This window comes from Hemicordylus capensis, chromosome 3, assembly GCF_027244095.1.
Source record: "Hemicordylus capensis ecotype Gifberg chromosome 3, rHemCap1.1.pri, whole genome shotgun sequence".
Lineage (NCBI taxonomy): Eukaryota > Metazoa > Chordata > Lepidosauria > Squamata > Cordylidae > Hemicordylus > Hemicordylus capensis.
The window spans coordinates 653028-679412 of record NC_069659.1 but is presented as its reverse complement, the minus strand read 5'-3'; the positions used below and the strand labels follow the sequence as shown (position 1 = coordinate 679412).

Sequence of the window (26385 nt, the reverse complement as noted above, 5' to 3'; positions counted from 1 at the left end):
AAGAGCCTGGAGGGCCATCTGCAAAGTGCGGGGTGAGGGTGGTTAAAAGACCTCCCGGGTCCCTCCCAACTTTACCATCCTACAGAGGTGGGGGGAGAGGGAAGAAAGAAAGAGCAGGCCTCCTTTCAGAATACATCTTTATTTTATTTATTCATCCATTTATTTATTTGTACATACATTTTATGAGCACGTGGCTGCCTCCCCCAGCCCAGCCAGCCAGCCAGGAATGTGTCCAGGAGGTGGCGGCGGGGGGGGGGGAGTGGCAGGCTGGAAGCCACTGTGGTGGGGAGGGGGTCAGGCCCTTGGTGGCCTGGGGTGGCTGTGGCCAGAGTGGAGGGAGGGAGGGAGGGAGGGAGCCGGGCTGGGCTGGGGGTCCCAGGAGGAAAACACCGAGCTGGCAGAGCACACACCGCAGACCCCCCCCGCAATCAGCCCCTCACCGCGGCTCAGGACTGCAAGAGGTCTGGCCCCAGCAGGTTATGACGCAGCCAAGGCATCACCTTGACCCCCCCCCGGGAGAGAGGAGGGGGGGCACCAGCACCACCCAAACCGCCAGGTGCCAGCCCAGAGGAGAGCCAGGGCAAAAGCGGAACTGCCCACCCCACGTGGCAGGGCAAGGGGAAGACCACTCACCCCCCCACCCCCCACCGCTCACACAATCAAAAGGTGCCAAGAAGAGCAGCCAGTGTGGGACGGGGGCTCCCCTCCCCTGCCCCCCCCACACCCAGCATAGCTTCTCAGGGGGAGGGGGAGGGGGAGGCACAGGAGCACTCGCTCTCTCTCACACACACTCACACACACACACACACTCTGGTGTGAAGTCAACTCCTGTCAGAACCAGGAAGGCGCTGCTGCTGCTGCTGCCCCCCACCCCCCATGCCTTCCCCCCACCCCCCATGCCTTTCCCCCCCCCCGTCCACGCATCATCCGCTGAAGGCGCAGAGCTCCTGGTGCCCAGCCAGAGAAGGGTCCCAATCCCAGGCAGAGGAGGAGGAGAGCCCACCCCCACCCTCCCCGACTGGGCTAGCGGCTCCAATCTCCCCACCAGCCCAACTCCAGGGACCGGTGGGGGGGGGTCAGGCATCCCACCCCCCACCCCTGCCAGAACAGAGATAAAGTGCAGAGAAGACCCAGGTGAGGGGGGGAAGCGAGAGGGCAGAGGGGGCGGAAGGGGTGAGGCAAGGGAACAGCTCCCTGGCCCCCCGCAATTGGGGGCAGGAAGGACCTCCAAGCAGGCAAGAAGCAAGATCTGGGGGGGCACTCCTGGGAGAAAACCCCCCCCCCCCGCCCTCAGAGGAGGCCCCAGGGTTAAAGCAGCCCTGGAAGCACCAAGCCGGCCACGCTCCCTCCCCCCCTCCCCATCCCCAGGAAGCATCTCGGACTCAGAACCTGTCGCTGCCTGGGTAGCAGTTGGCACCATCACACTCAGCTGCCAGAGGGCCCCCCCCCCCCCGGACCTGGGAGGAGGAGGTGGCGGCGGCGGCAGCAGCAGGAGCCCCGCCCCCCATCGTCTTTAAGGCCGGCAGGCGGCTCCCCCCGCCCCGGTTACTGCAGGTAGCGGTAGGCCTTGAAGCAGTGGTTGCCGGAATCCGCCACCACCACGTGTCCGTCCGAGGTGAGGGCCAAGCCCTGGGGCCCGTAGAGCGGGTCTGCGGTGGTGTTGATATAGGACAGGAAGGAGCCCGAGCTGTCAAAAACCTGCAGAGAGAAGCGGGGGAGGAACGGGGCTAGCGAGGCACGGGGGGTGGGGGGCAGCCCTGGGGGCCGGCTCCGCTCTGGGACTGAGGGCAGCACACACCCCTTGGGGGGCCCAAAGCCCTCCAACTCGTGAAGCCAGCTGCGGCCCCTCACCCCTCTCAAGAAGGTCCGGCGAGGCTGGAGAGGGGGCAGGCCAGGGCAGCCAGACTGAGGGGCGAGCTGGAGCACCGCCCCCGCCCCGCCCCCCAGGCAAGGCAGGCTCAAGCCTTGGGGGCTCCTCCGTTGAAAGACGGGGGGGGCATGTCTAGTGCTACACGTGGCCCAGAGAAGGCTGGCAGGGAACTGGGGGTCATCAGGTGGGGGGGGGCAGTTGCCTGGAACCTTGATCTGATCTGAAAAAGCCACCACAGACTCCAGGCAGAACAGGGGGGAGCAGAGTCCTGAGGTGGGGTGACAGGCGTCGGGGGGGGTCCCCTGGCCGTACTCTTGCAGGGGCCTGGAGGCCTCCCCTCCCCCCCCGGCCCCAACAAGCTGGAGCGGGCAGCTGTCCTGTGCTTGGGAAGGGGCCCCTTGTGCCCCAGAGGGGGGCAGCCCCGCCTTCCTCCTGGGAGCACGTGTAGTACCAGGGCCCCACCCCAAAAGGGGTGACAGCGAAGCAAAGATGGTGCCCCCGGCATGAGCAGAGTTGATCTCCTTCCTACCCGCTGTCCATCAGCATCCACTGGGAACCAGCTTAACCCACACAGAGCATCTGCGTGCCAGGACCTGATTGCTCCCCTCCCCACCCTCACCCAAGCCCCACTCCTCCTTGCAGCTGGCCGGGCCCTTCCTTGCTGCCACTCCCGTGGCTGCCCCTCCCTCCCTCCCTCCCTCCCCCCCTCTCCCTTCCTGAGTTAATAGAGCTTGTTTCCATCTAGATCAGTGATTCTCAAACTTGGGTCCTCAGGTGTTCTTGGACTCCAACTCCCATAATCCCCAGCCTCAGGGGCCTTTGGTTGGGGATTATGGGAGTTGAAGTCCAAGAACACCTGAGGACCCAAGTTTGAGAATCCCTGATCTAGATGGCAAGCGGGCGGTGGGTGGGAGGGGGGGGAATCTGACCCTGCTGCATCTCCTCGGGAACTGCCCGCTGGCTCTGGCAAGGGGCCACCCCACCCAGCGGCCACCTCTGCCCCCTGCCACCAGGCACACGTCGCAGGAGGGCAAGGCAGCCTCCTCCCGCCGGCCCCTACCTGGATCCGGCTGTTGCCCCAGTCTGCCACAATGATGTTCCCGTTGGAGTCCACGGCCACCCCTGTGGGGGCATTGAACTGCCCGTTGCCTTCCCCGTGGGAGCCGAACTTGAAGAGAAATTCTCCGTCCGCGCTGTATACCTGGGGGGGGGGAGCAGACACACGGCTCTGAGCTTGGCCCTCTGGGGCAGCCAGTGGGAGGCCATTGGCCGGGGAGGGGGGGCTCTAGCGTCCCACTCCCACGGAAGTGGCCACCTGCCCCGAGGGGGTCTCTTTGGGGGCTCGGGCATCCCGGTCCAAGGAGCAGAGAATCACCGGCCAGAAGGACCTCCTGGGACCCAAGGAGCAGTGGAGAGCCAGCCAAGGCACCCGCCCAGTTCCCGCGAGGGTGGACAAGGAGACTCCTCGGTGTGGGCAGCGGGCTCCCCGGGTCACAAACCCTCCGGCTTCCCCTCTCACCATCCCCACCCTTTGACAAGAGCAAATGCTGAGCCCGCTCCGCCCCCGGGCTTCCTCCTCCTCCTCCTCCTCCTCCTCCTCCTCCTCCTTCTTACATTTCTATCCCGCTCTTCCTCCAAGGAGCCCAGAGCAGTGTACTACATACTTGAGTTTCTCTTTCACAACAACCCTGTGAAGTAGGCTAGGCATTGGAGAACCAGTTGCTTTGCAATTGCTTTGTATCATTCATGGATTACTTAGAAGTTTTAGAATTTAGCTTTAGATTACTACTGATTAGTAATCCACTGTTATGTCTGCATAGTCTAACCATATTTCTTAGTTTTTAAAAACTAACTGCTTTTCGTCGTATCTATAGTTTAAAGGATGATGCTTATCACTCCTTGAGGTTAGCTTCAGCCATGCCCACGCAGAATTGCTCTAGTACTTGAATATCAGTAATTATTAGAAGTGTTTAGTATTTATTAGTTAACTCATATGCTCATTTGAACTACAAGTAAGTAGATGGTTAGTTTTTGTTGTTAGTATGGTTAGTCAAAGGTTTAAAACGCCTCTCTCTTGCGGGCAAGAGAGGTGTGCCTACTCCTTTACTAACTTTTCTGCTTTGATGCTAACCTTCCGCCTTTACACCGACATCACTCACATTCGCACATGGGATTAAGGAGTCACAGGTGCCTTAAGTACCTGTTAGAGAGTGAACAGATGCATGTAAAGAGATCCAGATAGGAATTGGCTTCGCCTGCTTATTAGCAGGACCTTAAAGAGCACTCTCAAAAAGTTTGCAGAACTCCATCTCTAGAGGCGGCGCCTCCAAAGTCCTGGGCCGTCAATAGGGGATATGTTACCAGCTGAGCTTATTCGGCCCACTCTCAGAAGCCTCCCGGGTTGCAACTGCATCTCCAGGCTTGAAGATTGCACTTTTGCTATGCTCAGGAGCTGCATTGCAATGTGAGCTCCCAGTCTATGTTCTACATGGGGACAAGTCGCTTAGTAGGCAGTGGACTGGTTGCCCCTAGATTTGGCTGCAAGCCCCACAAACTGGAAAGGGGATTAGCTTCACGATCTCTCTCTGAGGGGTACCCAGCTAAGCAGACTCCCAGGATTAGCTACTGCAAGTGTCTGGCATCTCAGATCATTTCAGCCTTGGCATGAAATCTCAACTACCCTCTTCCTCTCGCAAAGAGAAAGAAGGCTTGGCCATCAGGCCAGGGAGCAAAGACAGAGAAGACAAGTTCCTTATCTGCAGCCTCCATTGCAAGAGGGATGAGTCACTGATGTAACTTTAGCAATAGCAATAGCACTTACATTTATATACTGCTTTTATAGCCGGAGCTCTCTAAGCGGTTTACAATGATTTAGCATATTGCCCCCAACATTCTGGGTACTCATTTTACCGACCTTGGAAGGATGGAAGGCTGAGTCAGCCTTGAGCCCCTGGTCAGGATTGAACTTGTAACCTTCTGGTTACAGGGCAGCAGTTTTACCACTGCGCCACCAGGGGCTCTAGGGTTAGGGTTAGGGTTAGGGTTGCACCCCTCTTGCAATGGAGGCTGCAGATAAGGAACTTGTCTTCTCTGTCTTTGCTCCCTGGCCTGATGGCCAAGCCTTGTTTCTCTTTGCGAGAGAGGTGCCCATCAAAACTCTTGATGGAACTATTGGAAGAGTCAGTCCCAGCAGAGGAGATTCTTTAAATCAGGGCTGCACAGCTCAAATGCCCTGGAGGGCCGGAACCATCCACAACTTGGTGTACAGGGGCCGAAGTCAATGTTTAGCACATTATTACAATAAAATTAAAAATATTATTAGTTACTTGTGGATCTATTCTCCCTGTCAATGGACCCATGGTTTCAACCAAGGATAGCGGCCAGAGAAAAGGTCTTGTCCCTGCTCAATCTGCTGGAGTGCCTGCCAGCCCCAAACAAATGCCCTCTCCCCTCCCTAAACTCTGGTTGCTAGTTTCAGGCTGCAATCCTAGGCATGCTTACATGGGAGTCAGCCTCACTGGGCACACCATGGCGCAATTTCTGAGCAGGCAGGCACAGGATGGCGCCATCAGGCAGTTCCCAGCTCCTGTGTTGCTGCAGGAGACCTGAGTAAAATAGTCCCTGTGGGCTGAATCTGCCCCCTGGGCCTTATTATTTATTTATCATATTTTTACACCGCCCCAAACCTATGTCTCTTATGTTGTGCAGGCCTGCTTTAAATGTACCTGCACCTCACAATCAGCCTGGGACACCATGGGCGATTCACACACATTCATACCCAGGAAGGACTAAGACACAAGGCATTCCCCCCAAAGGTTGTCTGGGCCCCCCTGTTCAGCAGAGCAGGACAAAAGGCAGGTGCCCTCAAGGCACGTTTTGGGAAAGAAGTATCCCTAATTCCATGGCCCAGGGGTGCTTCCGCGTGTATATTACACCTGGGACTCCCCCTGAGAATCATCCCAGGGCCCCCTCGCGCCCCTCCCTCTGGACCCCAGCAGACTGCAACAAGAGACTCCCGCAGACCACCTTGGTGTCCCCCTCTCTAGGACAGGTGAGGGAGCCTCTTGCCCGGCTTCTTCAGGGCCGAACCGATCCCCTTCTCTTATTTCTGAAATCTGGCCCCTCTCTCTTCATGGACCTCTCTAGCCCGCCTGGGGATTTACACACAATTTGGAACTTTAAGCTAAATGTGCCTGACAATCGTCTGTTTTCAAACAGATTTGCATTGCTTTTACGTTAGGGCCACCTAGTAAATTATATTTCTTTCAGTTATGCTGGCCTTGGGCCGAAACAAACAAATACAAACACATATTTCTTTCAATAAACTCCTTTTTGTTAATAAAAACTCCCCTCTCAAGCTGATTTCCTTGAGTTCATAAGCTTGAACGAATTAAGGCTGACTGGAACGGTCTCCCCTTTGGAGCTAAATTCTCCACATTCACCCGAACTGGGGGTGCTGGCCAAACACCCCTGAGGCAGTTTCGCCAACAGCAACCAACCCCCCGCCCCCCCCCCCCCGCTTTTACCCCCAAGGCCTTGAGTGGGGCAGCATTTCCTGAGGGGTCTGTTCAATAGTCTCACCCTGTGGAACTCTGTAGGGCGCTTTGAGCTTGGGGGGGGGGACGGCACAAAGGGAGGGGGGCTTCTGCCCCTCCGCTTCCGTGACATTTCCCTGCCCTCTGGGGTCAGCAGTGCTCTGGGTGGGCTCCCATCCAGGGCCTCTTTCCGCTCCTTGCCCTCCTAGCGTGGGGGGAAAGCGTTCTCGCCCCACACGGATCCAAAGCCAGGACAGCGCCAGCCGTTTGCGCCCTCCCAACCCTTCTGGAGTGGACAGAGGACAGCGGCCATGCTGGGCAGGGGGAGGCCCACAAATGCTACCGGACTACAGCGCCCATCATCCCCAGGCACAGTGGCTGCCAGGTTCCCCACGCTGGTCCCCAGATGATGGGAGCTGTAGTCCTGCCTCCTCTGGGGGGCCAAGCATCTATGCAGGGGGGGCAGTTCAGCCCAGCCAGCAGGGGGCCGCAGCCCTCCGAGGGAACCCTCCGGGCCAAGGACCCCTCGCGCCCCCTCGGGGATTAGAGCAGGCCCTGGACCTCCACTGGGGTCTCTCCCGCCCCACTCACGGGGGGGGGAGGGGGGCACCGCTGCAGCCAACAGACAGACAGACCATTCCAGCCACTCCCCAGGCAGGAGCAGAGGGGCCCTCCTCCGCGGTCCCGGTCTCACCTTCACGGAGTGGTTGTGGAAGTCCGTCACCACAATCTCGTTCTTATTGTTGACGGCCACAAAGTGAGGCCCTGAAGAGGGAAGAGAGACCAGCATGACCCCCTGCCTTGCGCCAGGGAGAGCAGGCGGGGGCCCGGGAGGGGTGTCAAGGCCGGGAAACTCCTTGGCTGGGGGAGGCGAAGGCCACCTCTTCTGTGCAGCCCTGCAGGCCCCCACCCCCCAGAGGGGACCCCCATCTCTCTGGGGGGGACCACCAGTTTCTCCCCTCTCCAAGGCTTGTAACCCCAGGAGGCAACAGGGCACCCCCCCAAGGCCATCTCCAAGGCCAGGGAGGGGTGTGGAGAGAGCAGCTGCGGGGGGAAGGGGAGCGAGGCCTTGGACCCCCCCCCCCGGCCCCCAGACAGACCCTCCAGGAAATCCCGCTGCTCAGGAGAAAAAGAGAGGGGGGGGGGTTATTGTGCATTTCTCTGTGGATCGTCACTCTCTTGCATAAATGCTCCCCAATGTGGGGAAAGAGGAATCGCGGGAAGGTTTAAAGACCGAGCTCCCCGCTTTGGATTTCGACTCCGCAACGCCAAGAAGTGGCCTCTCCATTTCACCACACGGGGGCGCCAGATCGACTGGAATTAGCAGCCCACAGAAGAGCTGCAGAGCCTTACAGCCCCACTTCCTGGTGGGGACAGATTTCCCCCCTGAGAGATGCAACCTCCCCCCCCCACCCCCGGCACAGCGCCAGCAGCTACGCAAGAGAGAAGGCAAGTTAGTGGCCACACCAGCCGCCGGTCCAGTTAGCAGAGCGAGAGAGAGTGCAAAGCCCCTGCAAGCGGCGGGGGGGGGGGCAAGGCCTGTCCGCCTCCTGCTCCCGGCACGGGATCCACCGCGGCCAGCAGGCAGGCAGGGGCAGCCCCGACGAGCGCGTACTCACCAGCCGGGTCCCAGCCTGGCCCTGGCAGAAGCCAAAGGCATGCAGTAACGAGAGGGAACCTGCCGCTGCATTACCATCGAGGGTACCTGCAAACTGGCGCTCCGAGGTGCCGCGGCTGCCAAACTTGGCCACGAGCTTCCCGTTGGACTGGAAGATGAAGACGCAGCAGGCCTTGTTGTCCACCACAATGATGTGCCCGTTGCGGTCCACAGCCACGCCCTTGGGGCCCATCAAGCGGCCCGCCCCGATCTTGGTCTGGCGGGAAAGCAGCAGAGATGACCACCACCACCACCACCCCCGCACCCAGCCAGGCAGGGCAGGTGGAAAGACAAGACGGTGACCTCCCCCACCCCCCCCCCGCCCCCAGGGGCCGGCCACAGATGAGTCCAAGCACAAGTCACACACACACACAAGCTGGGCTCTGGGCTGCCTCTCACCACACAGGCAAGACCCTGCCGTTCTGGATCTCCTGCACTCTCTTTCCTGTTGGCAGTATCAAAGCACGCTCTCGCTCTCTCTCTATATTTATGTATTTACACTACGTCTCTGGATTGTGTCATTGGGGAGCTGATGTGACGCTAAGGACAGCTGCTTCCCAAGCCCAACTGAACAGTCTTCCTCTTGTGGAATGGGAGGGTGGGAAGAAGTGACCCCCTCGGCTTCTGCAATCCCCTCCCCAGTCCCCTGAAGGTGGTCTTCTCCGTTCTAAGTTGGAAGGCGAGATGTACAGAGACCCCCGTGCAAAGGATAGCCGACCACTCTGATCGCTTCCAGGAAAGTGGCTGTTTCTGTTAAAGGACAGCGTCACATACGCCACATCTGGGGCAGCAAAACTGCTTGCCCAGGCCGCGTGACGGCATTCCAAGGCTTAAGAAAATGCTAGGGGGTTCTGTTGGACCATCCAAGACTTTGGGGCCGTTCCCTGGTGCCCTGACTTTTGCCATAATTTGCAGTGCTTCGTTAACACTTCTAAATGCTCAGTGCACAAGGCTTGATTTATGGTGGACTTGGTCTAATGGCAAGTTATTCCAAGTGCCTGGGCCCACAGAAAGGCCTTCTCCGTGGCTGCCCCTCTTCTTTGGAACACTCTTCCCCCCACCTTCCCTGGATGCTTTTAAGGCCCTTCTTAAGACCCACCTGTTTCGCCAGGTGTTTGCCCTTTAATAATAATAATAATTATTATTATTAATTTATTTATGTATACAGCCAGACAGGTGTTATTGACTGGTTTGTTTTATCCAAACATCGAATCCTTCCCAAGGTCCTGGGATGGCTGAATTTTATAATCAGTATTGTTGCTGTTATTATTATAGATATCATCGCAGAATATAGGCTGTTCCCAGTAAAGCTGCTTTTTGTAATTGGCTGATGGTGATTTCTGTGGCCCCGATGGTGTTGAGGTGCTCTTCAAGGTCTTTTGGAATTCCACCCAGGGCGCCAATGACCACTGGGTTTATTTTGGTCTTTTTCTGCCACAGCCTTTCAATTTCAGTTTGTAGATCTTTGTATTTTGTGATTTTTTTCTCTTTCTTTTTCTTCTATTCTCCTATCCCCTGGTATTGCTATGTCGATTATTTTCACTTGTTTTTCTTTCTTCTCGACTACAGTTCTATCTGGTGTATTGTGTGGCAGATGTTTGTCTGTTTGGAGTCGGAAGTCCCATAATATTTTTGCATCTTCATTTTCTACCACTTTTTCAATTTTATGGTCCCACCAATTTTTGGCTACAGGTAGCTTGTCTTTTTTGCAGATGTTCCAGTGTATCATCCCTGCTACCTGGTCATGCCTTTGTTTGTAGTCAGTCTGTGCGATCTTCTTACAACAGCTGATTAGGTGGTCCACGGTTTCATCTGCTTCTTTACAAAGGCGGCACTTGCTGTTTGTTGCTGACTTTTCTACTTTTGCTCTTATTGCAGTTGTTCTTAGTGCCTGTTCTTGTGCAGCCAGTATTAAACCCTCTGTTTCTTTCTTCAGGTTGCCATTCTTAAGCCATTGCTGGGTCTTGGTGATGTCTGATTTTCCACTTATATTATGCAAAAATTGACCATGCATTGGCTTATTTTCCTATTTTTCTGCTCAGTTCTTGACTTGTTCTTTCTTGTAGGCCTGCTTTGTTTCATTGGTGTTGAATAGTTTCGCGTTATTGACCATTTGAAGTGCATCTTCTTCACTGTCCTTGATATATTCTTCAAGGCCTCTTTTCTCCTCCTCTACTGTTTGATGGACTTGCAGCATTCCTCTTCCACCTGAGCTGCGAGGGAGGTATAGCCTATGTACATCACTGCGGGGGTGCAGAGCATGATTGATGGTCATGATTTTCCTGGTCTTATGATCTAGCGTCTTTAGCTCTGCCTGGGTCCAGTCTATTATTCCTGCAGCATATCTGATAACAGGTATAGCCCAGGTGTTTATGGCTTGTATGGTGTTCCTGCCATTGAGTTTGGACTTGAGGATTTTTCTAACTCTCCTGATGTATTCACTTCCCATTTTTCTTTTAACTTCAGTGTGTGCGATGTTACCAGCCTGGAGAATGCCCAAGTATTTGTAAGGTTCTTTCTCTTCCAGGTTCTTGATCTTGCTTCCATTGGGCAGTTCTATTCCTTCTGTTTTTCTTATTTTCCCTCTGTTCATTATTAATGCAGCACACTTGTCTAGTCCAAACTCCATTGCTATATCGCTACTGAATATACGGACAGTGTTTAGCAGTGATTTGATTTCTGACTGGGACTTTCCATACAACTTCAGATCGTCCATGTAGAGCAGATGGTTGATTTTATTTGATGTTTTAGATGTTTGGTATCCGAGGCCTGTTTTGTTTAGTATTTGTGAAAGTGGGGTCATGGCGATTACAAACAACAGAGGGAATAGTGATCCACTTGTGTAACTCTCTGCCACAGGATGTGGTGACAGCCAACAACCTGGATGGCTTTGAGGGGTTTGGATGACATCATGGAGGAGAGGTCCATCAATAGCTACTAGTCGGAGGGCTGTGGGCCACCTCCAGCCTCAAAGGCAGGATGCCTCTGAGTACCAGTTGCAGGGGAGTAATGGCAGGTGAGAGGGCACGCCCTCAACTCCTGTCTGTGGCTTCCAGCAGCATCTGGTGGGCCACTGTGCGAAACAGGATGCTGGACTAGATGGGCCTTCTTGGGCCTGATCCAGCAGGGCTGTTCTTATGTTCTTATGTCCCCTTGGAAAATGCCTCTTCTAATGCTAACCTGTCCAAGTGTCTCGCCATTTATTGTTAACTGTGTACTCCACATGCTCATTGCTTTTTAAATAAATAGCTGAATGTTTTTGCTGATACCAGTTGTTTCTAAACAGTTTAGTATCCATGTCTGAGGCAATGAGTCGAAGGCCTTCTTGTAGTCAATCCATGCAACACTTAGATTTGTTTTTCTTCTCTATCTATCTCTATTTCAGCTCTCAATCAGCAGCTGGTCTTCTGTGCCTCTGGAAATTTCCTTTCTGTTCAACTGGAAGCTGCTTATTAGTTAATAAGTGTTGCATCACTTCATCTGCTATTATTCCAGTTAATAATTTGAACATGGTTGGCAGGCAGGTGATCGGTCTATAATTACTTGGAACTGCACCTTTTGCTGGGTCTTTCATGATGAGATGAGTTTTCCCAGTTGTTAGCCATTGTTCAACATCACGCAAAATGTGATTGAGCTGTTTTGATAGTTGTTTATGAAGGCTTGTTAGGTGTTTAAGCCAGAAGCCATGCAGTTCATCATCGCCTGGAGCAGTCCAATTTTTAATTTTCTTTGCTCTTTCACTTATTAATTCTGGTGTTATTATTAGATCTTGCATTTGTTGGTTACATTTTTCGACCTCTTTCACCCAGCCTGGTTTTTTATTATAATCTACTGGAGCAGTTGTTGGGGGAGAAAAAGGCAGCGGCGGTGGTTTGGCCGGCCGGCGGGGCAGATGCTCTGCACCTGGCCCAGCTAGTTTAAAGTAATTGTTATTGGTATCATTGTTGTTCACCGCCTAGGGTCTTTGGAGGAGGCAGTATATAAGAAAATTCAAATCAATACATAAATTGCTGTATTACAATAAATTGGCTTGGATGCAAGAGACTTCTTTCAAAATGTGCCCGGTTCTTCAGTTATTTTTCTCAGTTTAAGCTACACACAGCTTTGTCCCCCCCAGTGCCACATTTCCCCAACTAGCCTCCCTCTTTTCGCCGACTGGCAATCTTAGCAGGATGTCAGCTGGCGTCTCGTGCGGGGCCCAGGCCGACCCACCTCCGCTTGCAGCCCCCGCTTACCTTGAACTTGCCCTCCGGGGAGAAGATGCTGACCCAGCGATTGTCGTAGTCGGCAATGATGATGTCCCCATTGAGGTCCACGGTGACCCCTGTGGGGCGCTGCAGCTGCCCTGGGGAGCGACCGCGCACCCCGAAGCGCAGGCGGAACTGGCCCTCGTTGGAAAAGACCTGCCAGGCACAGGCAGCAACGCGTCAGAGGGGCCCGGCCAGCCGGGGGCACGGGAGGGGGGGCGGGGGGGGCCTTCCCTACCTGCACGCACTGGTTGTTGCTGTCGGCCACCACAATGCGCCCGCTGCTGGACGTGGAGATGCCCTGCAGGTTGGTGAATTCACCCTTTTCCCGGCCCCGGCTTCCTACAGCCAGCAGAGGAGACAGAATCCAGGGCCATGAAGAGCAGGCAGCCAAGAGCGCCCCCCCCCCACGCCCATGCAGCCCACGTCAGCCAGCCCCGCCCCCCCCGCCCCAACAGGCACATGGCCAGATTGCCCTGGGTAGAGCCAGGCCCACTCCAAACACGGCCAGGGCCCTGGGGGGCACAGCCGAGGCCACGGGGGGGGGGGCTCGCTCACACACAGACGGTCCGGGGGGGCCCTGCCCTGCCGCCCCCACCGTGCCCAGCACTGACCGACGCGGAAGATCAGCTCGTCCTCGATGGGGTTCTCTTTCTTCTTGCCACTGCCGTACATACTGGAGGGACGGCGCACGGCCTTCTGGCGGATGTGGCCGCTGCTGGGGGACTTGACGCGGCGCTTGACGTCGTCCGGGGAAGGCGGCACGTCGGAGGCCTTGACCGCCTTGACTCGGAAGGGGCTGGCCCGGATGGGCTGCCCGTAGAGGCGGATGGAGAGCAGGTGGTCGCCCTCGTGGCGCGGCGTGTACAGCAGTTCGTAGGTGCCGTTCTTGTTGTCCAGCACCTCGTGGTCCATGGCGGAGCCATCGGGGGCCGTCACCTCGGCCTGCAGGCAGGCGCTGCCGCTGCGCACCAGCTCGCCGTCCTTGTCCTTGGTGGTGATGGTGAGCGAGGCGGCCTGGCCCACCACCGCGTGGCGCAGCCCCTCCCCCGTGGCCACCGTCTTGTGGGCAATGGCGCTGGTGGTGAGCAGCACGCCCAGGTTGAGGATGGACTTGCGCACGCCCTCCGTCTCCACCACGCAGTCCACCTGGGCATTCTCGTGGGGCTTCTCGGGGAACTCCCGGCCGGCCAGCTCGCTCAGCCGCTCGCTCATCTGCTTCTTGACGAGCAGCACCTCCGTCTCCGAGCCGTGGTCCAGCGCCTGCTCCGTGAAGCTGCAGCTGCTCAGGATGTTCTCCTGGCCTTGGCGGAGCGTGTCCAGCTGGGCTTGCAGCACCTGGGGCGGGGTGGAGAGGAGAGGAGAGGAGAGTGGGCCGGGAGAGACGCCTGCGGGGGCCGGGCGCCCCTTCCAGTGAGCGCATCTGCACCAAAGGCACCAGGCCTCGCCGAGGAGAGCTCTTCACTCCTCCCTCAGGGGGAGGGCAGCCTCCGGCCTGCTGCAGGCGGAGGTGACGAAGGGCAGGGCAGGAACAAGTCCCTGGGCCTGGAGAGCATTCAGGGGAACCCTCTGAAAGACGCCCCACACGCCACTAGTGATCCTCTGACCAAAACGCCTCCGTTCTGCCAAGGTCAGCCTCCCTCCACTGGTGCCTTCCAGTGACACCCATGATGAAGCACGGAAAGCACCAATCCGTCCGCTGAACCGTCCCACCACAAACGGGTGAAAAGGGCTAACAACTCTCGCTGGAATAAATGCACCAGCCTTTTTCAGACACTACGCTGCACTCCTGTGGACTTGCAATGAGCGGAGGGGGCGGGAGCAGCCTCCGCCCCGACCTGTTCCCTGTTCCAAAAAGGCCTCACGAATCTAAAAAGAAATATAAGATAGAGAGCAGCAGCAGCTACTAGAGGGATGCTGTGCCGGGGATGGATAAGGGCAGTTGCTCTCCCCCTGCTTAACATAAAGAGAATCACCACTTTAAAGGGTTTCTCTTTGCTCACTTGGTCTGAGAGCAGACATAAGGGTAAACGCCCTAGGAGAAATGTTCTTCATCACGGATGGTCAAGCAACCAGCCACCCTCAGCTCCCAGGGCGTGGAGCCTTTCGCACCCGCCACCTGCCTGCATTAGCTAAGCACACAGAAGGAGCCCGTCAGGAAAGGTCTGGAAAGGAAGAGGGAGGGAGGGAGGGAGGAGTCTTGCCGAGGCAGACCCTGCCGGGCTTCTGCCTTGGGACGTCTGGCCGGACTAAGCTCTCAGAAGCCGCCCAGGCAAGCTAGTAGCAGACGCCGACGACTCCTCCGTTGGTCAGGGAGGCACTGCCGCCTCGCTCGATGCCTCCCCTCTGCCAACTGGAGTTGGACACTAACTACAGGTGCCCGCCATGAGAGACGGGGAGGGGATCCACCCACCAAGAAGGGGAGAAGAGCGGGGGGGAGCAGGCCGACCCACAGACCACTCCTCACCTGCCAACCCCTGGTGTGGAGCACAGAACACAGAGAGGAAGAGAGAAGCAGCAATGCCAGCGAAGGAGGGGGGCGGAGAAGGGGGCTCCCCCAGGCCAGGAGGGGCTGGCCCTAACATCACATGCCAGGGAGGCGTCTGAGGAGACAGCAGTGCCGGCTGCCCCTCTCTCTGCGGCCCTGCCTGGGAGCCATGCTGCCTGCAGACCGGGCATTCATCAGGTAGAGCTGGGCCACTGACTGCACAGCAATCCCTGTCGTGTGGCCAGCCTGCAGGCAGCGTGGCTCTCAATCAAGGCAGAGGCAGCTGCAGCCCTCCTTGGGCGCCCCCCAGGCTGGCTAGGAGGAGCGGCTACTGGCCGCGAGAGGTGAGCGGCCTCCTGCCCCGCTGGGCCCAGTGAGGCTGCGTCTCCAGGCAAGCGCAGCACTTCGCCGTAGGGCTGCCCCACTTCTCCTCTGCCCCACGCTCCCTTCTCGAGCCCCCGCCTGGGGCTTGGGCGATGGGGGGGCACCCTGCGGAGCTGCTCCTCCCTCAACCCCCCTTGTGGAAGGGCTGCAGCGCCAGCCACGGATCTGCTGCCCCCGGAGGTGGCCACTGGCCCGCCAAGGGGCTCAGACGGGGGGGGGCGGCGTGAGCAGCTGCTGGCCACGGACGGCAGAGAAACGGAAGAGCCACATCCAGAGGCAGGAGCTGCTCCGGGGGGGGGGGGGGGGCTGGCAGAGTCCGGCCGGAGGGGCAGGCCGAGCCTGCAGGGTCTCCTGGGAGAAAGGAGTCGGAGTCGGGAGGGGGAGGCCAGGCCGCAGCGCCCCCCAGCCCAGCCCAGCCCAGCCCAGCCCAGCCTACCTTCTGCTTGGCTCCACAGAGGGCCTCCAGGTCGCGGACGAGCAGCCCCTTGCGCTGGTGCAGGGCCTTCTCCAGCTCCGCAAAGGTGCTCCCGATCTCGGCCACGGCCTCGTTCTTGCGCTCGGCCAGCTGCAGGCTGATGTCAGACACCAGGCCGATGGCGGCGGCCAGCTGGGGCAGCCTAGCGGGGAAGCCTCGGTCAGCCGGGCCCTGACCGGCCGGGCCAGGCGCACCCCCCCACCCCACCCCCCACCCCCCCCGGGGCCTCCCTACCGGCTCTTGATGGCTTCCAGCTGCTGCCGCAGGGAGGCCTTGTGCTGCTCCACCACGTCGCGCAAGGGCACCGTCACGTGCTCCCGGTGCTCGGCTGCCGTGCACTCGTGGCACATGGCCGTCTCGCAGGACTCACAGTAGTACTCCATCATCTGGGGGGAGCGGGAGGAGAGGAGCGAGTCCCCCGCCTGGCCCAAGCGGGGCTGGCTGGCTGGCTGGCTGGGCCTCTGGAGAGCCCGGCCTAGAGACGCTGCTGCCGCCGCTGCCACTGCCGCCGCCACGGATGGCAACGGGGACCTCCGGCGGGGGGCAGCAGCCACAGCCGCAGCCCGGCCCCCTCCCGCCCCGCTTCCGGAGGAGCCAGAGCTGGGCCTGGGCGGGGGCTCCAGGAGAGCGGGCCCCCTCTGCCGCCCTCCCCCCCGCCCCGCCCCGCCCCTCTGAGGCACCCACCTTCCCCTCGTGGTTGGGGCAGGAGAGCGGCTGTCCAGGCACGGCGCTGGCCGAGTCCAGCATGGCGGCAGCGGCGTCCTCGTGGCTGGCGCTGTCGGGCTGGCGCTGGAGCACTTCCATGAGGTTGGTGATGAAAAAGTTGTTCTGCAGGGCGGCCACCCCCTTCTCGGGCAGGATGGAGGTCTGGCGGCAGACGGGGCAGGACAGGGTCAGGCTCTGGGGCGGGATATAGTTCTGGAGACACCTGGCGCAGAGCAGGCAAGACGAGACAAAGGGGTCAGGGGGCCAAGCAGAGACCAAGGGGCAGCTGGTCCTGGAAGGGGGCAGGAAGCAGGGGGGGCTGGGCTGCGGGGCAAGCCAGCGTCGGCCTTGCAAAGGGGCGGGGGGGCAGCAGACACGGGGGCGAGGCGGTCTCTGAACTGGACCCGGCAAGAGGGTGGGGGGCGGAGGGAGAGACAGACAGGAAACAAAGGGTTGGGGGCTTCAGAGAGCTGTGCTGTCTTCTAGCCCCCCCCCAGCGCTCTCCCTGCAGAGCTCCGCCTTGGGCCTGCGGTCCAGAGAACCCTGCCCTGCCCTCCACACGTTCTCAGGAGGCACTTCCCGCTCAGGCCTCACCCTGGCTCACCCCCCTCGGCGGGGGAGCCGATCCCAGCAGCTCCGCTGCAGGAGGGGCCCAGAGTAGAGGCAGCTTGCTCGGGGGGGGCTCTGTCCTGTCCCACCCCCCTTTGGCTCTGGCACTGCAGACACCCACTCCCCACCTTGGAGGCAAAGCTGCCCACCCAACGCGCAAGAGCCCCCGCCCCGCAAATGCCTCCCCGCCCCGGCCCAAAGAGGTCACCGCTTCAGCTGCTAAAGGCAAGTGGCCCTGCGAGGCCGTACGGGCGCCCCAGAGAAGACCACGCGGACCATGCAGAGGCAGGTGGCGGGCAAAGGTCTGAACGCCTCCTTTGCCCTCCCATCACTGCCCTGCCTGGGAGCCGGCCGGCCAGCCAGCCCTGGAGCTCCCGCCACTTCCTGGGGCATCTCCTCCCCTCCCTCTTCAGGGACCGGGCAGGGGGGGCATTTATTTGCCTTGAAGCCCCTCCCTCCCCCAAACTGCAGGATGCCTAACAGCCTGCTCAAGAGAGGCTTGATCCAGGACCCCATCCCACCTCCCCTGGCGGGTCTCCGGAAAAGACTCCACAACGGGGGGGGGGCAGACACCCCAATCGCAACCCCCCCCCACTCTCTTGCTGCCTGGATAGGGGAGTAGAGAACAGGAGGAGCCACTGCCCCCCCCCACCCGGCCCTCATTCAGCACAAGGAAGCAGCAGGAGGAGCAGGGAGTCCTCCTGCCAACTCTGCAGGGCAAGAACCCCAATGCTTCCCCTGCCACGGCTGGGCTCGCGGAGGAGATGTGTCCAGAGCACGGTCCACTCTCCAGGCCCAACCCCGGGGCCGGGGAGGGGGGGGAGGCTGCACTGAATGGCTCGCTCCCTCCCCAGGGTCTGAAGCCAGAGAGCCTCTTGCCCCCCCCCCCCCCGAGAGAGAGAGGGAGAGAGAATCAGGAAGCCATTTCTCCTCCTTTGCAAGCCACCAAGAGAAGGGACCCCCTCGGGCATCCACCCCGCCCCCCTCCGGTGAAGAGAGGTGGGCCCAGCAAGCAAGCTTCTGCCAGTCAGCCCCCCCCCCCGGCCAACACTGACTGGCAGAGCGCCCTTGGCCAGGGAGTGGAGGGCCCGCCCAGCCCCCCCCCGAGAGATGCTGCCAGGGAGCCAACGCGCTAGGGCCCAAGCCTGTGCACAGAGCAGCAGCAGCAGCAGGGGTCTGCCCCAGAGCAGGGGCCCCAGCCCATTCTCGGGGGTCCCTCCACACCCACGGCCCGCCCAGCAGCGCCCAGCAGCTCTTCTCCAGCTCCTCCAGCACGGATCCTCCAAGGCCGCCACCGGCTCTCCCTCCGGGCAAACGCCCCCCCCCCCAGCTTGTTTCCACGCACAGGTCCAACGGGTAGGGACCTTCCCTGCAGCAGGCGTGCTCACGGGGCGTCCCCACCCCAGGCAAGAAGACTCCAGCCCCACTTCCCCCCAACCTCCCAGTGCAGCTGCCTGGCACCTTTCTACGCCACACACACACCCCCGGCGGCTCCTTGGGGCAGCACCCACTGCCCACTGCCTGGGCAGGAGTTCCTCCCCAAACTCCCCCAGCAAGGATCTGGGCAGAAGGAGCCCCTCCGCTTCCTCCCAGCTGATCACCAACCAGACCGACACAGCAAGGCTCAGTGGGCTCACAGCTCCCTTGTGACACAACCCCCCCCCCACGGCCCCTGCCTGGGGCATCAGCACCCACGCTCTGGGAATTCTGCAGCTCCCTGGGGGGAGGGCTGTAGCCTCAGCATCACCGGTCCCAGGACGCCTGCCAGGCCTTCTCTGCCCAGCCCGAGCGGCTGGGAGAACCAGAACCTGTGGCGGGGGGGGGGGGGCGGCAGCATTGCCAGCAGAAGGGGTGCCCGGCTTCTCCGGAGATCATCTGGAGGTCAACGTGGGGCCCAGAGCAAAAGAAGAGCCGGACACGCTCCTTGCCAGGGTGGAGGCAGAGCGAGCCGCCCCCGTAGGGGGACCAGGCCGGAGCCTCAATCCCGCCAGGTCAGAAGGGGGCCCTCCTAGGGGTGGGCACAGACCTGTCCAGAGGCCCTTTCTCAGGCCTCCCAAGGGGTTCGGACACCGTGAACTGTTCGGCCAGTTCAAGGCAGTGGGGGGGGAGGGTGTCCTCACTGACCCTCCCCTGCAAAACCAGGCCGGCGGGGCGGCAGCGTTTCTCCCTCCTCTACTCGGACTGGAAGTGACCGGAAGTAACCCACGCATGTGCGCACAAACGAGCACAACGTGTGCATGCACATGGGTTACTTCCACTCCAAGGAGAGGACGGGGCAGCAGGGAGGTACACTGCCGCCCTGCTGGACTGGTTTTACAGAGAGCACCAGTAGGGGAAATGCAGCGGGGGGGTGTGAGCACCCCTCCACCCTTGGAAGTTAACCTCCCCCCACCCACCACCCCGCCTCTGAACCAGCCCCTGGCGGTGCCACGCTCATCCCTAGTCCCTCCTCCAGAGCTTCTTGAAGGGGGAGGCATCCAATCACCTTTGGGGGAGGTGGAATGCCAGAGACCAAGAGATGGGGCGGCATTTCCACACGCCCCACCGCAGAGGATGCAGCAACAGCCTCCGGCCTCGCAGGGAACAGGTCTGACAATGGCTGCTGCCAGCCTCTGCCCAGACACTGGGGACAGGAGCACGGAGCGCGCAGCCCTCCCGGGCAGGAAACAGCCTGCAGCGCCTGCGTCTCTTCCATGGCTAGCCCAGCCACTCATGCAGCTCAAGGCCACCCCACATTCAGACGACACACCCACAAGCAGAGGAGGGGCAACGCAGGCCTGGCCAGCAGCACCCTGCAGTCTGGGGGGGGGCCTGGGAATGGCAGTCCCCAGGGTAAAAGTGGGGGCAAGGAAGAGGGTCTGCAAGAGACACCTGGCGGGGGGGGGGAGCGGGGCTCCCACCCCGAAGCCCTCCAGGCCTCACTCCAGAAAAGCAAAAGGCTCCGCTCCCTCCGGGGCTGGCCGGTGCCGCGGCGGCGGCGGCGGCGGCGGCGGCCTCTCCTTACCTCTCGCAGAAGGTGTGCAGGCAGGGCAGCACCTTGGGGTTGTGGTAGCGGTCCAGGCAGATGCTGCACACGAGGAACTGCTTGTCGATCTGCCGCACCACCGGGCTGGAGCTGGACTCGCGCTTCGCCATGGCGCCGGCCGGCCCGCGGCCCGAGCGGCACCCTCTGCTGCCGGCCTGCTGCGAGGAAGGAGAGCTCAGGGGGGGCCCCAGGAAGGAGGCTCCGCCCGGCCAGGGGACTAGAGCGGGCAGCAGCAGGATGCCACCCGCCGCCGCCGCCGCCTCCCCAAGCAAGGCAGCGAGCGGCCGCTGGCCCTGCCCCGCCGGCTCGGCGTAAGCTGCCCGCCCAGGTGGCGGGGGCGGCCCCCCGCCCGCCTCGCCCTCGGAGCCAGCATGGAGGCGCTGCCCGGCCCGGCAGACCAGGCGGGGCGCTCACCGACACCGAGCGTCTGCGGGCCCCGTCGGGGTCCGACTCTTCGCTCCAGCAGCAGCCGCCCGGCCAGCGCCCGCCGGACGACCTTCCGGCTTCCGCAGCGCAGGGCGCGCCGAGCCGGGCCGGGCGACGGGAGCCGCCGGCTCCTCCCCTTCCCCTGGAAGGCCACCGCGCGCGGAGGGGGGCACGGGCAGCTGCGCGCCAGAGGCAGCAGGCGGCCGGGCGGGGGCCTGGCAGGAAGCCGCCCCGAGCAGCAGCAGCAGCAGCAGCTCCAGCACCCCGAGGGTCGGGCAGCCAGCCAGCCAGCCAGCCAGCCAGGGGTCCGCGGCGGGGCCGGGCCAGGCCGACTGCCTCTCTGGCCCTGCAGCACGGGCTTCTTCCCCGGCCGCAGCGCCGCCCGCGGCGGGGGCGTCACTCACCTCAGCTGCCGGGCGGGGGCTGCGCCGGCGGGGGCCCGCGTGGGGGCCCGCTGCGCCCCGGGCTCTCCTCCTCTGGCTGCGGCTGCAGCAGGCGGGGGCTCCGGCTCAGCTGGGCGGCTCGCCCCGCTCACCGCATCCCCGCCGCCGCTGCTGCTGCTGCTGCCGCCGCCGCCGGGGCCGGAGCGTACCAGTGCAGGCTTGGGGTCGGGGAGGATTGGCCGGGATGCCCAGCCCAGCAGCCCTCCGAGGAGACTGGCGGCCCAGCTCCCCCCTTCTCCTCCTCACGCAGTCCCCTGCCGAAGCGCCTGGCCAGCACAAGCCCCCTGCTGAAGGACGATCGGGGAAATGGTCTCCGCCCCTACTCCCCCCGCGCCGAAATGGTTGCGCCCACCGCGCCGAGGCGCTTCAGAGATGCAGCAGCAGCTGCGGCTCCACCGCAGTGCCCGAGCGCGGGGTGGGCGGGGGGGCTGGCACTGGCGGAGCGCAGGGGGGGCGATCCTCCGCCGAGAGATCCGGGTGGGCGGAGGGCGAGGGGGCAGGGCCTGCCCCAGCCCGGTGGGGGGCTGAAGGTACCAGTGATGGTGGTTGCCATGGGAACTGCATCCAGGCTAGGGTAGCTTTGGAGGATACTGCAGGGAGAGGGGAGTGGCAGGAGGGAGGGGTCCTCTCTGCACCACGAAGGGTCCTCTCACTATCACCCCTCCTTTAAGTAGAAGGTCTACACCGCAAAGCAGCAACCTACGGAACTCATTGCAACAGGAGAGTGCGTCAGCCACTGCATAAGCAGTTATCCTCGCCTAGGAAACTATTCCATTAAAACTGCCTTCCTGGATTAGGTCAAAGCCGCGTGCCCCACTCCGTGCCCCAGAGACCAACCAGCAGAAGCTTCTGGAAGCTCAGGACAGGAGCCTGGAAGACAAGGAGCCTTCGCTATTGTGCCCTCCCCCCGCCCCCCGCCGCCCAGCACTCGGTATGCTGCGGAGCTGGGCTGTCCCTGGACAGGCTCCACTAGGCCACGCTGCCTATGAGCCAGGGCGAGCCCTCTCCGCCTCCAGGAGTCCGCCCCATTGCCTTCCCGGGATGACCGCATCCCGCAACAGCGCCCCCAGCGGCGCCCTTTGCCCGGGCCGGGTTCTCTCTTCTCGCTCTCCCGGGGAAGCTCTCGCCCATCAGCCTCCCTGGGTGACCCTCCGCTCTCGACCGCCCATCATCGATAGCTAAGGGTGGACTTTTTATGACCGGCCATCTTACAAAAGCCTCCCTGCAGGGTGTGGTGGTTGGAATGTCGGGCCAGGGAGACCCCCGTTCAAATCCCGCTTCCGCCATGAAACGGACTGGGCGACCCTTCCCTCTCAGCCTGACCTACGACACAGGGTTGTTGTGAGGACAAATAGCCATGTACACTGTTCCGAGCGTCTTGGAGGCAGAGGCACCATGCCAGGAAATGTCCCACTCCCGGCACCTCTCCAACGCTGCCTAGCTCTCCCCCACCTCAGAGCCATGTTCCCTTGGCAGAATTTGCGCCCCCCCCCGCCCCCAGGACTCCGATGTTCACGGGGACTCACAGACCAGGTGAGACGTGGAAAGGGGAAGGGCCAGGTTGCTCCTCTGGAAGGAACTCCTGGCATAGAAAGGATCGTGAGTCATCCTCACCTGCTCCCTGCAGCCGCCCTCCCTGCTGTCTGGAGAGAACCCAGGTGTCCCAGTCCCCTGCACAGGAGGAGGAGGAGGAGACGACGACCAGGCTCCGCGCGGGGCCTCAAGCCAGGGCCTGCCGAATCCCCTGGGCGTCACCCGCCTCCCCCGCTTCCGCCCCATAGCCTTACCTTGTCATAGCAGGACCATGTTGTGCTCTCTGGGTCAGGGCTCCTGTTGCTTCTGCCCCACAGCCATGGGGCTGGAACCTGAATGGCAGAAGCACAGAATACTGCACTGCTACATGTACCCTAGCGGTGTGTGGGGCAGCCCCTGAGGAGACTTTCCCTCGCTGCTCCTCCTCCCATGAAAAGGTGAGCCCATCGAGTTCAGCACTCTTGTTTCCCACAGTGGCCAATCAGATGACTCCAGGAAGCTCGAGAGGGATGCTAACAGGTCTCTCCCACTGTTCCCTCCCAGCAATTGGTGTTCGTGTAGACTGCTCTTGACTGTGGGGGTTCCATTTAGTGATCATGGAGACTGTCAGTTCATCTCCATGAATGTGTCTAGCCCCCTGTAAAGCTCAGTGGTAGAATCCGCTTTGCATTCAGAAGGTTCCAGATTCCATCCACGGCGGCATCTCCAGACAGGCCTGGGAAAGACTCCTGCCCGAAACCCTGAGGAGAGCCGCTGCCAGCCAGTGTAGACAGCCATCACGGGGGGGGGGCAGAGGCGCCTCTGCTTGGCGTGCAGGGAGGTGCGAACTTTGGCTGGAAAGCGGTATGTAAGTAGTTGTAGTCGGGGAAGGCGGCCCGAGGTCCTCCAACCCTGGCAAGCAGGCAGCGGCGTCTCCCGATGATGAAGCTGGGGACGACCCCTGCCCGAAACCCTGCCGCCGCTGCCAGTCCGTGTGGACAACACTCCCCGCGATGGCCCCAAGGTCTGACTCGGGATAAGGCAGCGCCTCCTGCCCCTATGGCCTACCCAGAGCCGGCGCCCCACCCCGCGCTCCCTGCATCCGAGGAAGGCAGGGAGGGTGCAGTCAAGACCGCGGCCTCCCCGCCCCGGTTTCCGCAGCGGGCCAAGCAGCAAACAGGCGGGCGGCTGGCCCGCCGACGCCGCCCCCGCTCTCACCAGAGGTCGGCCGGCCCGCAGCAGCCGCGGCGGAGGAAGAGGCAGCAGAGGCGAGGGCGGGGGCGGGGGAGGAGCCTCCCTGCGCGGCGGCGGGACCAGCTCGACCTCCGCCCACAGGTGTCCCGGCCCAGGCTTGGCGGAGGAATGTCGCCCGCCCGCCCGCCCGCCTGCCTCGCTCCGCCCGCTTGGCGGGCTGCCTGCCTGAGCAGGGGCGCTCTCCTCGCGGGCGGGCGCGCCGCGCTCCTCCACCGCGATCCGTCCAGCCGCAGCTGGGGCACTTGAGAGCCGCCGCCGCCGCCTGGCATCTTCGGAGCTGGCCCTGCTGCCGGTGCAGGAGGTCCCCGGCGGCCGGTTGCACCGCGGTCTGTCGTCGAGACTGGCGGGCACCTACGGCTCTCCGGGGACCCCTCTCGGGCAGCCCTCCTACTGCTACCGGGATGCTGCTGCCGGAGGCGACTGAGGCTGGGACCTTGCGAAGGCCAAGCAGGGGCTCCTCCGAAGAGCTCTGTGTAGCCCGAAAGCTGCCTGGCAAACCCGCAGCAGCTCGGCCTCGGAGACACGACGGCGGGCCAACTTTCCTGGGCGGCTGCTGCTCCTCCTCCTCCTCGGCAAGCTCACACAGGCGGCCCTGCTGGCGGCTCCATTGCTCGCCGCGGGGCCGCATCCTTTCCCCCACACACCCTCTCAACGCCAGCCAGGCAGTTCCCCCAAGCCGGGCCCATCACCTGCGCAACAGCGGCGAGAAATGCTGGGCGACGTGACGTCCTGTCTCGCCCAGCCTGCCTGCGGGATCCCAGCCCCAAAGAGGCCGAGCCGGGACAACCAGAGCCGCCCCCGCCCTCGAAGGAAACGCGGCTCGCTGGGCCTGCTTGCTGCTGCTTAGTTTCGAGGAGAAGCGGGGGGGGGGGCGGCCCGGCCCACTCTCCTCGGTGGCTGCGGCTTCTGCCCTGGTCCCTTCCCCTGCAGGGAGAGAGGAGGAGGCGCCACAACCAGGACGGACTCCTGCCTCTCGAGCCCTGCAGGGTGGGTGCTGGGCTCGGGCAGACGTGGAGCATCGGTAGCAGCAGCAGCAGGACGGGCGAAGAGGCGTAACTAGGGAAAACGGCGCCCAGGGCAAGCACTGAAATTGTGCCCCCCCCCGCTCCCCCCGCCAATATCTGACACACATGTTTCTGAAAACCACAATATAACATCATCCTAAATTTTTTTTTTTTAAGGTTTATTAAATTGTGGATGATGCAAGTCAATTAATAGTACTCGAGAAAGACATGATTGAAGTGTTTCCATTAATTCATTTACAATAAATCACACTGCTTAACATCAAATTGCATTTGAGTTAGAAATGTGTGCTTTACTTACATTAGAAGGCTTGTTACAAAGCACTGGTTTGTGGTTGGTTGTGCCTGCAGTTCTTCCAGTCAGCAGAGGTGCTATTATTGTTTTTTGAGAGAAAATAGTATTTATTTTTAGTATTTCAATTTACTTATTTAGGTTTTTCCTCACAACAACCCTGTGAAGTAGGCTTGTGTCCCAAACATCAGAATTGTGTCCCAAACATCAGAATCAGAATGTGAGATGGCAACTTCATGGTAGATCTCAGGCCTACATTACTGTATCATAGCAGATGAACATCCAGGTCCACTCAAGCCATGAGGTTAGCTGTATCATTGCCCCTCAGTTTTTGACATTAAAATGGGCAAAAATCCAAATTACTCACACATAGTGTAAGAAATCCTGTCCCATGTGTTGAATGCAGTATGGATATTAATTTTTGGGATCAGTGGAAAATGCATTGCTGAATCCCCTGCTAACTGGGCAAAGAGGCAACTTTTAATGTGGTGATTCTCTTTATTTAGCCATCATCTTGTTTATTTATTAGTGATTGTGCTGCTGATTAGCCCTCAGCACAACAGTTTTACAAGGCAAGTGCACAGGATAAAACTTTGATCCTTGTTCTGCAATGCTTTGATGATCATCACTAATAGAATGCTACCAGAAGCAAATATGCCTGCACTTCTAGAGGTGGTTAACTTTTCCAAAAGACAATATTTGTTATTTATCATCAATAAAATGACAGGATCTAAGGGAACTAAACACATATAAAAAAATATTGCCCTAAATCACACGAAAAGTGTATCAAAATGCACTTAATACTTATAACTACTTACTTTTACAATGTTTTTCTAGAGGGGGAATCCTGCCCCCCATGACAAAAGCAGAACATACTTTTAAAAGACAAAACAAACATGCTTTTCTGGAAAAGGTATGTTATGCGCAAAAAGAGAAAAAGGGAAACTGGGCCCCGAAAGAAAAGCACGACACGAAAGGCACTTCGAAGGGAGTCGCGTTCGCTTAATCGTCTGTACTTTGCAAGGACGTTTGTGAGACTCCGCCCGTGGTCCGAATGGGTCGGAAAGGAGCACCATCCGTCTCTGCCTGCCTGTCAGTCTCACGGGGTCGTCTCTCGCGCGCCTTGCTTGGCAGCCCACGGTACGCGGGTGCGCACCAGGGACGCGTTGCAGCAGGCAGCATCTCTGCGTCGGTGCTAGGAGCCGGCCAGTGCAGTGCCTGCGGCGAACGGAAGCCGGCGACGCGAGGAACTCCTCTCAGGCAGCGATTGGCTCGCCGGCTCGTGCAGCAGCGCGCGATGGGGAAAGGGAAAAGCGGGCGGGAACCGGGCAAGGAGGGCAAGCCCAGCAGCCGAGCAGTGCTCCACTTAAGCAGACGGCGCGGCCGGGGAGGGGAGGCGGCGGCGGCGGCAGGCAGGGAGGAGCGCCTGCGCGCATGCCGC

General features: G+C 60.4%; 1 protein-coding gene across 7 annotated transcripts; it reads right to left on the bottom strand.

Moving 5' to 3' along the window:
- Positions 1-123: 123 nt before the first annotated feature.
- On the bottom strand, positions 124-23706 carry TRIM3 (tripartite motif containing 3). Of its 7 annotated transcripts, none has more exons than XM_053310088.1 (13): positions 23595-23706; positions 22652-22729; positions 19975-20153; positions 16341-16584; positions 15891-16042; positions 15618-15798; positions 12924-13647; positions 12548-12651; positions 12298-12465; positions 8099-8279; positions 7100-7170; positions 2931-3071; positions 124-1698 (listed from the first exon to the last, which is right to left on the bottom strand). In XM_053310088.1, exons 3-13 carry the CDS (start codon positions 20103-20105, stop codon positions 1546-1548), a joined length of 2250 nt encoding a protein of 749 aa, XP_053166063.1. In that variant the 5' UTR covers positions 20106-20153; positions 22652-22729; positions 23595-23706; the 3' UTR covers positions 124-1545. The 7 variants fall into 7 exon arrangements, with proteins under 7 accessions (XP_053166063.1, XP_053166064.1, XP_053166060.1 ...); XM_053310089.1 differs by having other exon boundaries at positions 19975-20150; XM_053310085.1 differs by lacking the exons at positions 22652-22729; positions 23595-23706 and adding an exon at positions 20826-21288.
- Between the last annotated feature and the right edge of the window lie 2679 nt (positions 23707-26385).

Excerpts from the sequence above, each read along its gene's own strand:
- TRIM3 (XM_053310088.1), bottom strand. The coding sequence starts at position 20,105 with ATGGCGAAGCGCGAGTCCAGCTCCAGCCCGGTGGTGCGGCAGATCGAC. Across the intron at positions 13,648-15,617 it reads TCTGTGGAGCCAAGCAGAAG|GTGCTGCAAGCCCAGCTGGA; the intron begins GTAGGCTGGGCT and ends ACCCCGCCCCAG. Across the intron at positions 1,699-2,930 it reads GGGGCAACAGCCGGATCCAG|GTTTTTGACAGCTCGGGCTC; the intron begins GTAGGGGCCGGC and ends TTCTCTCTGCAG.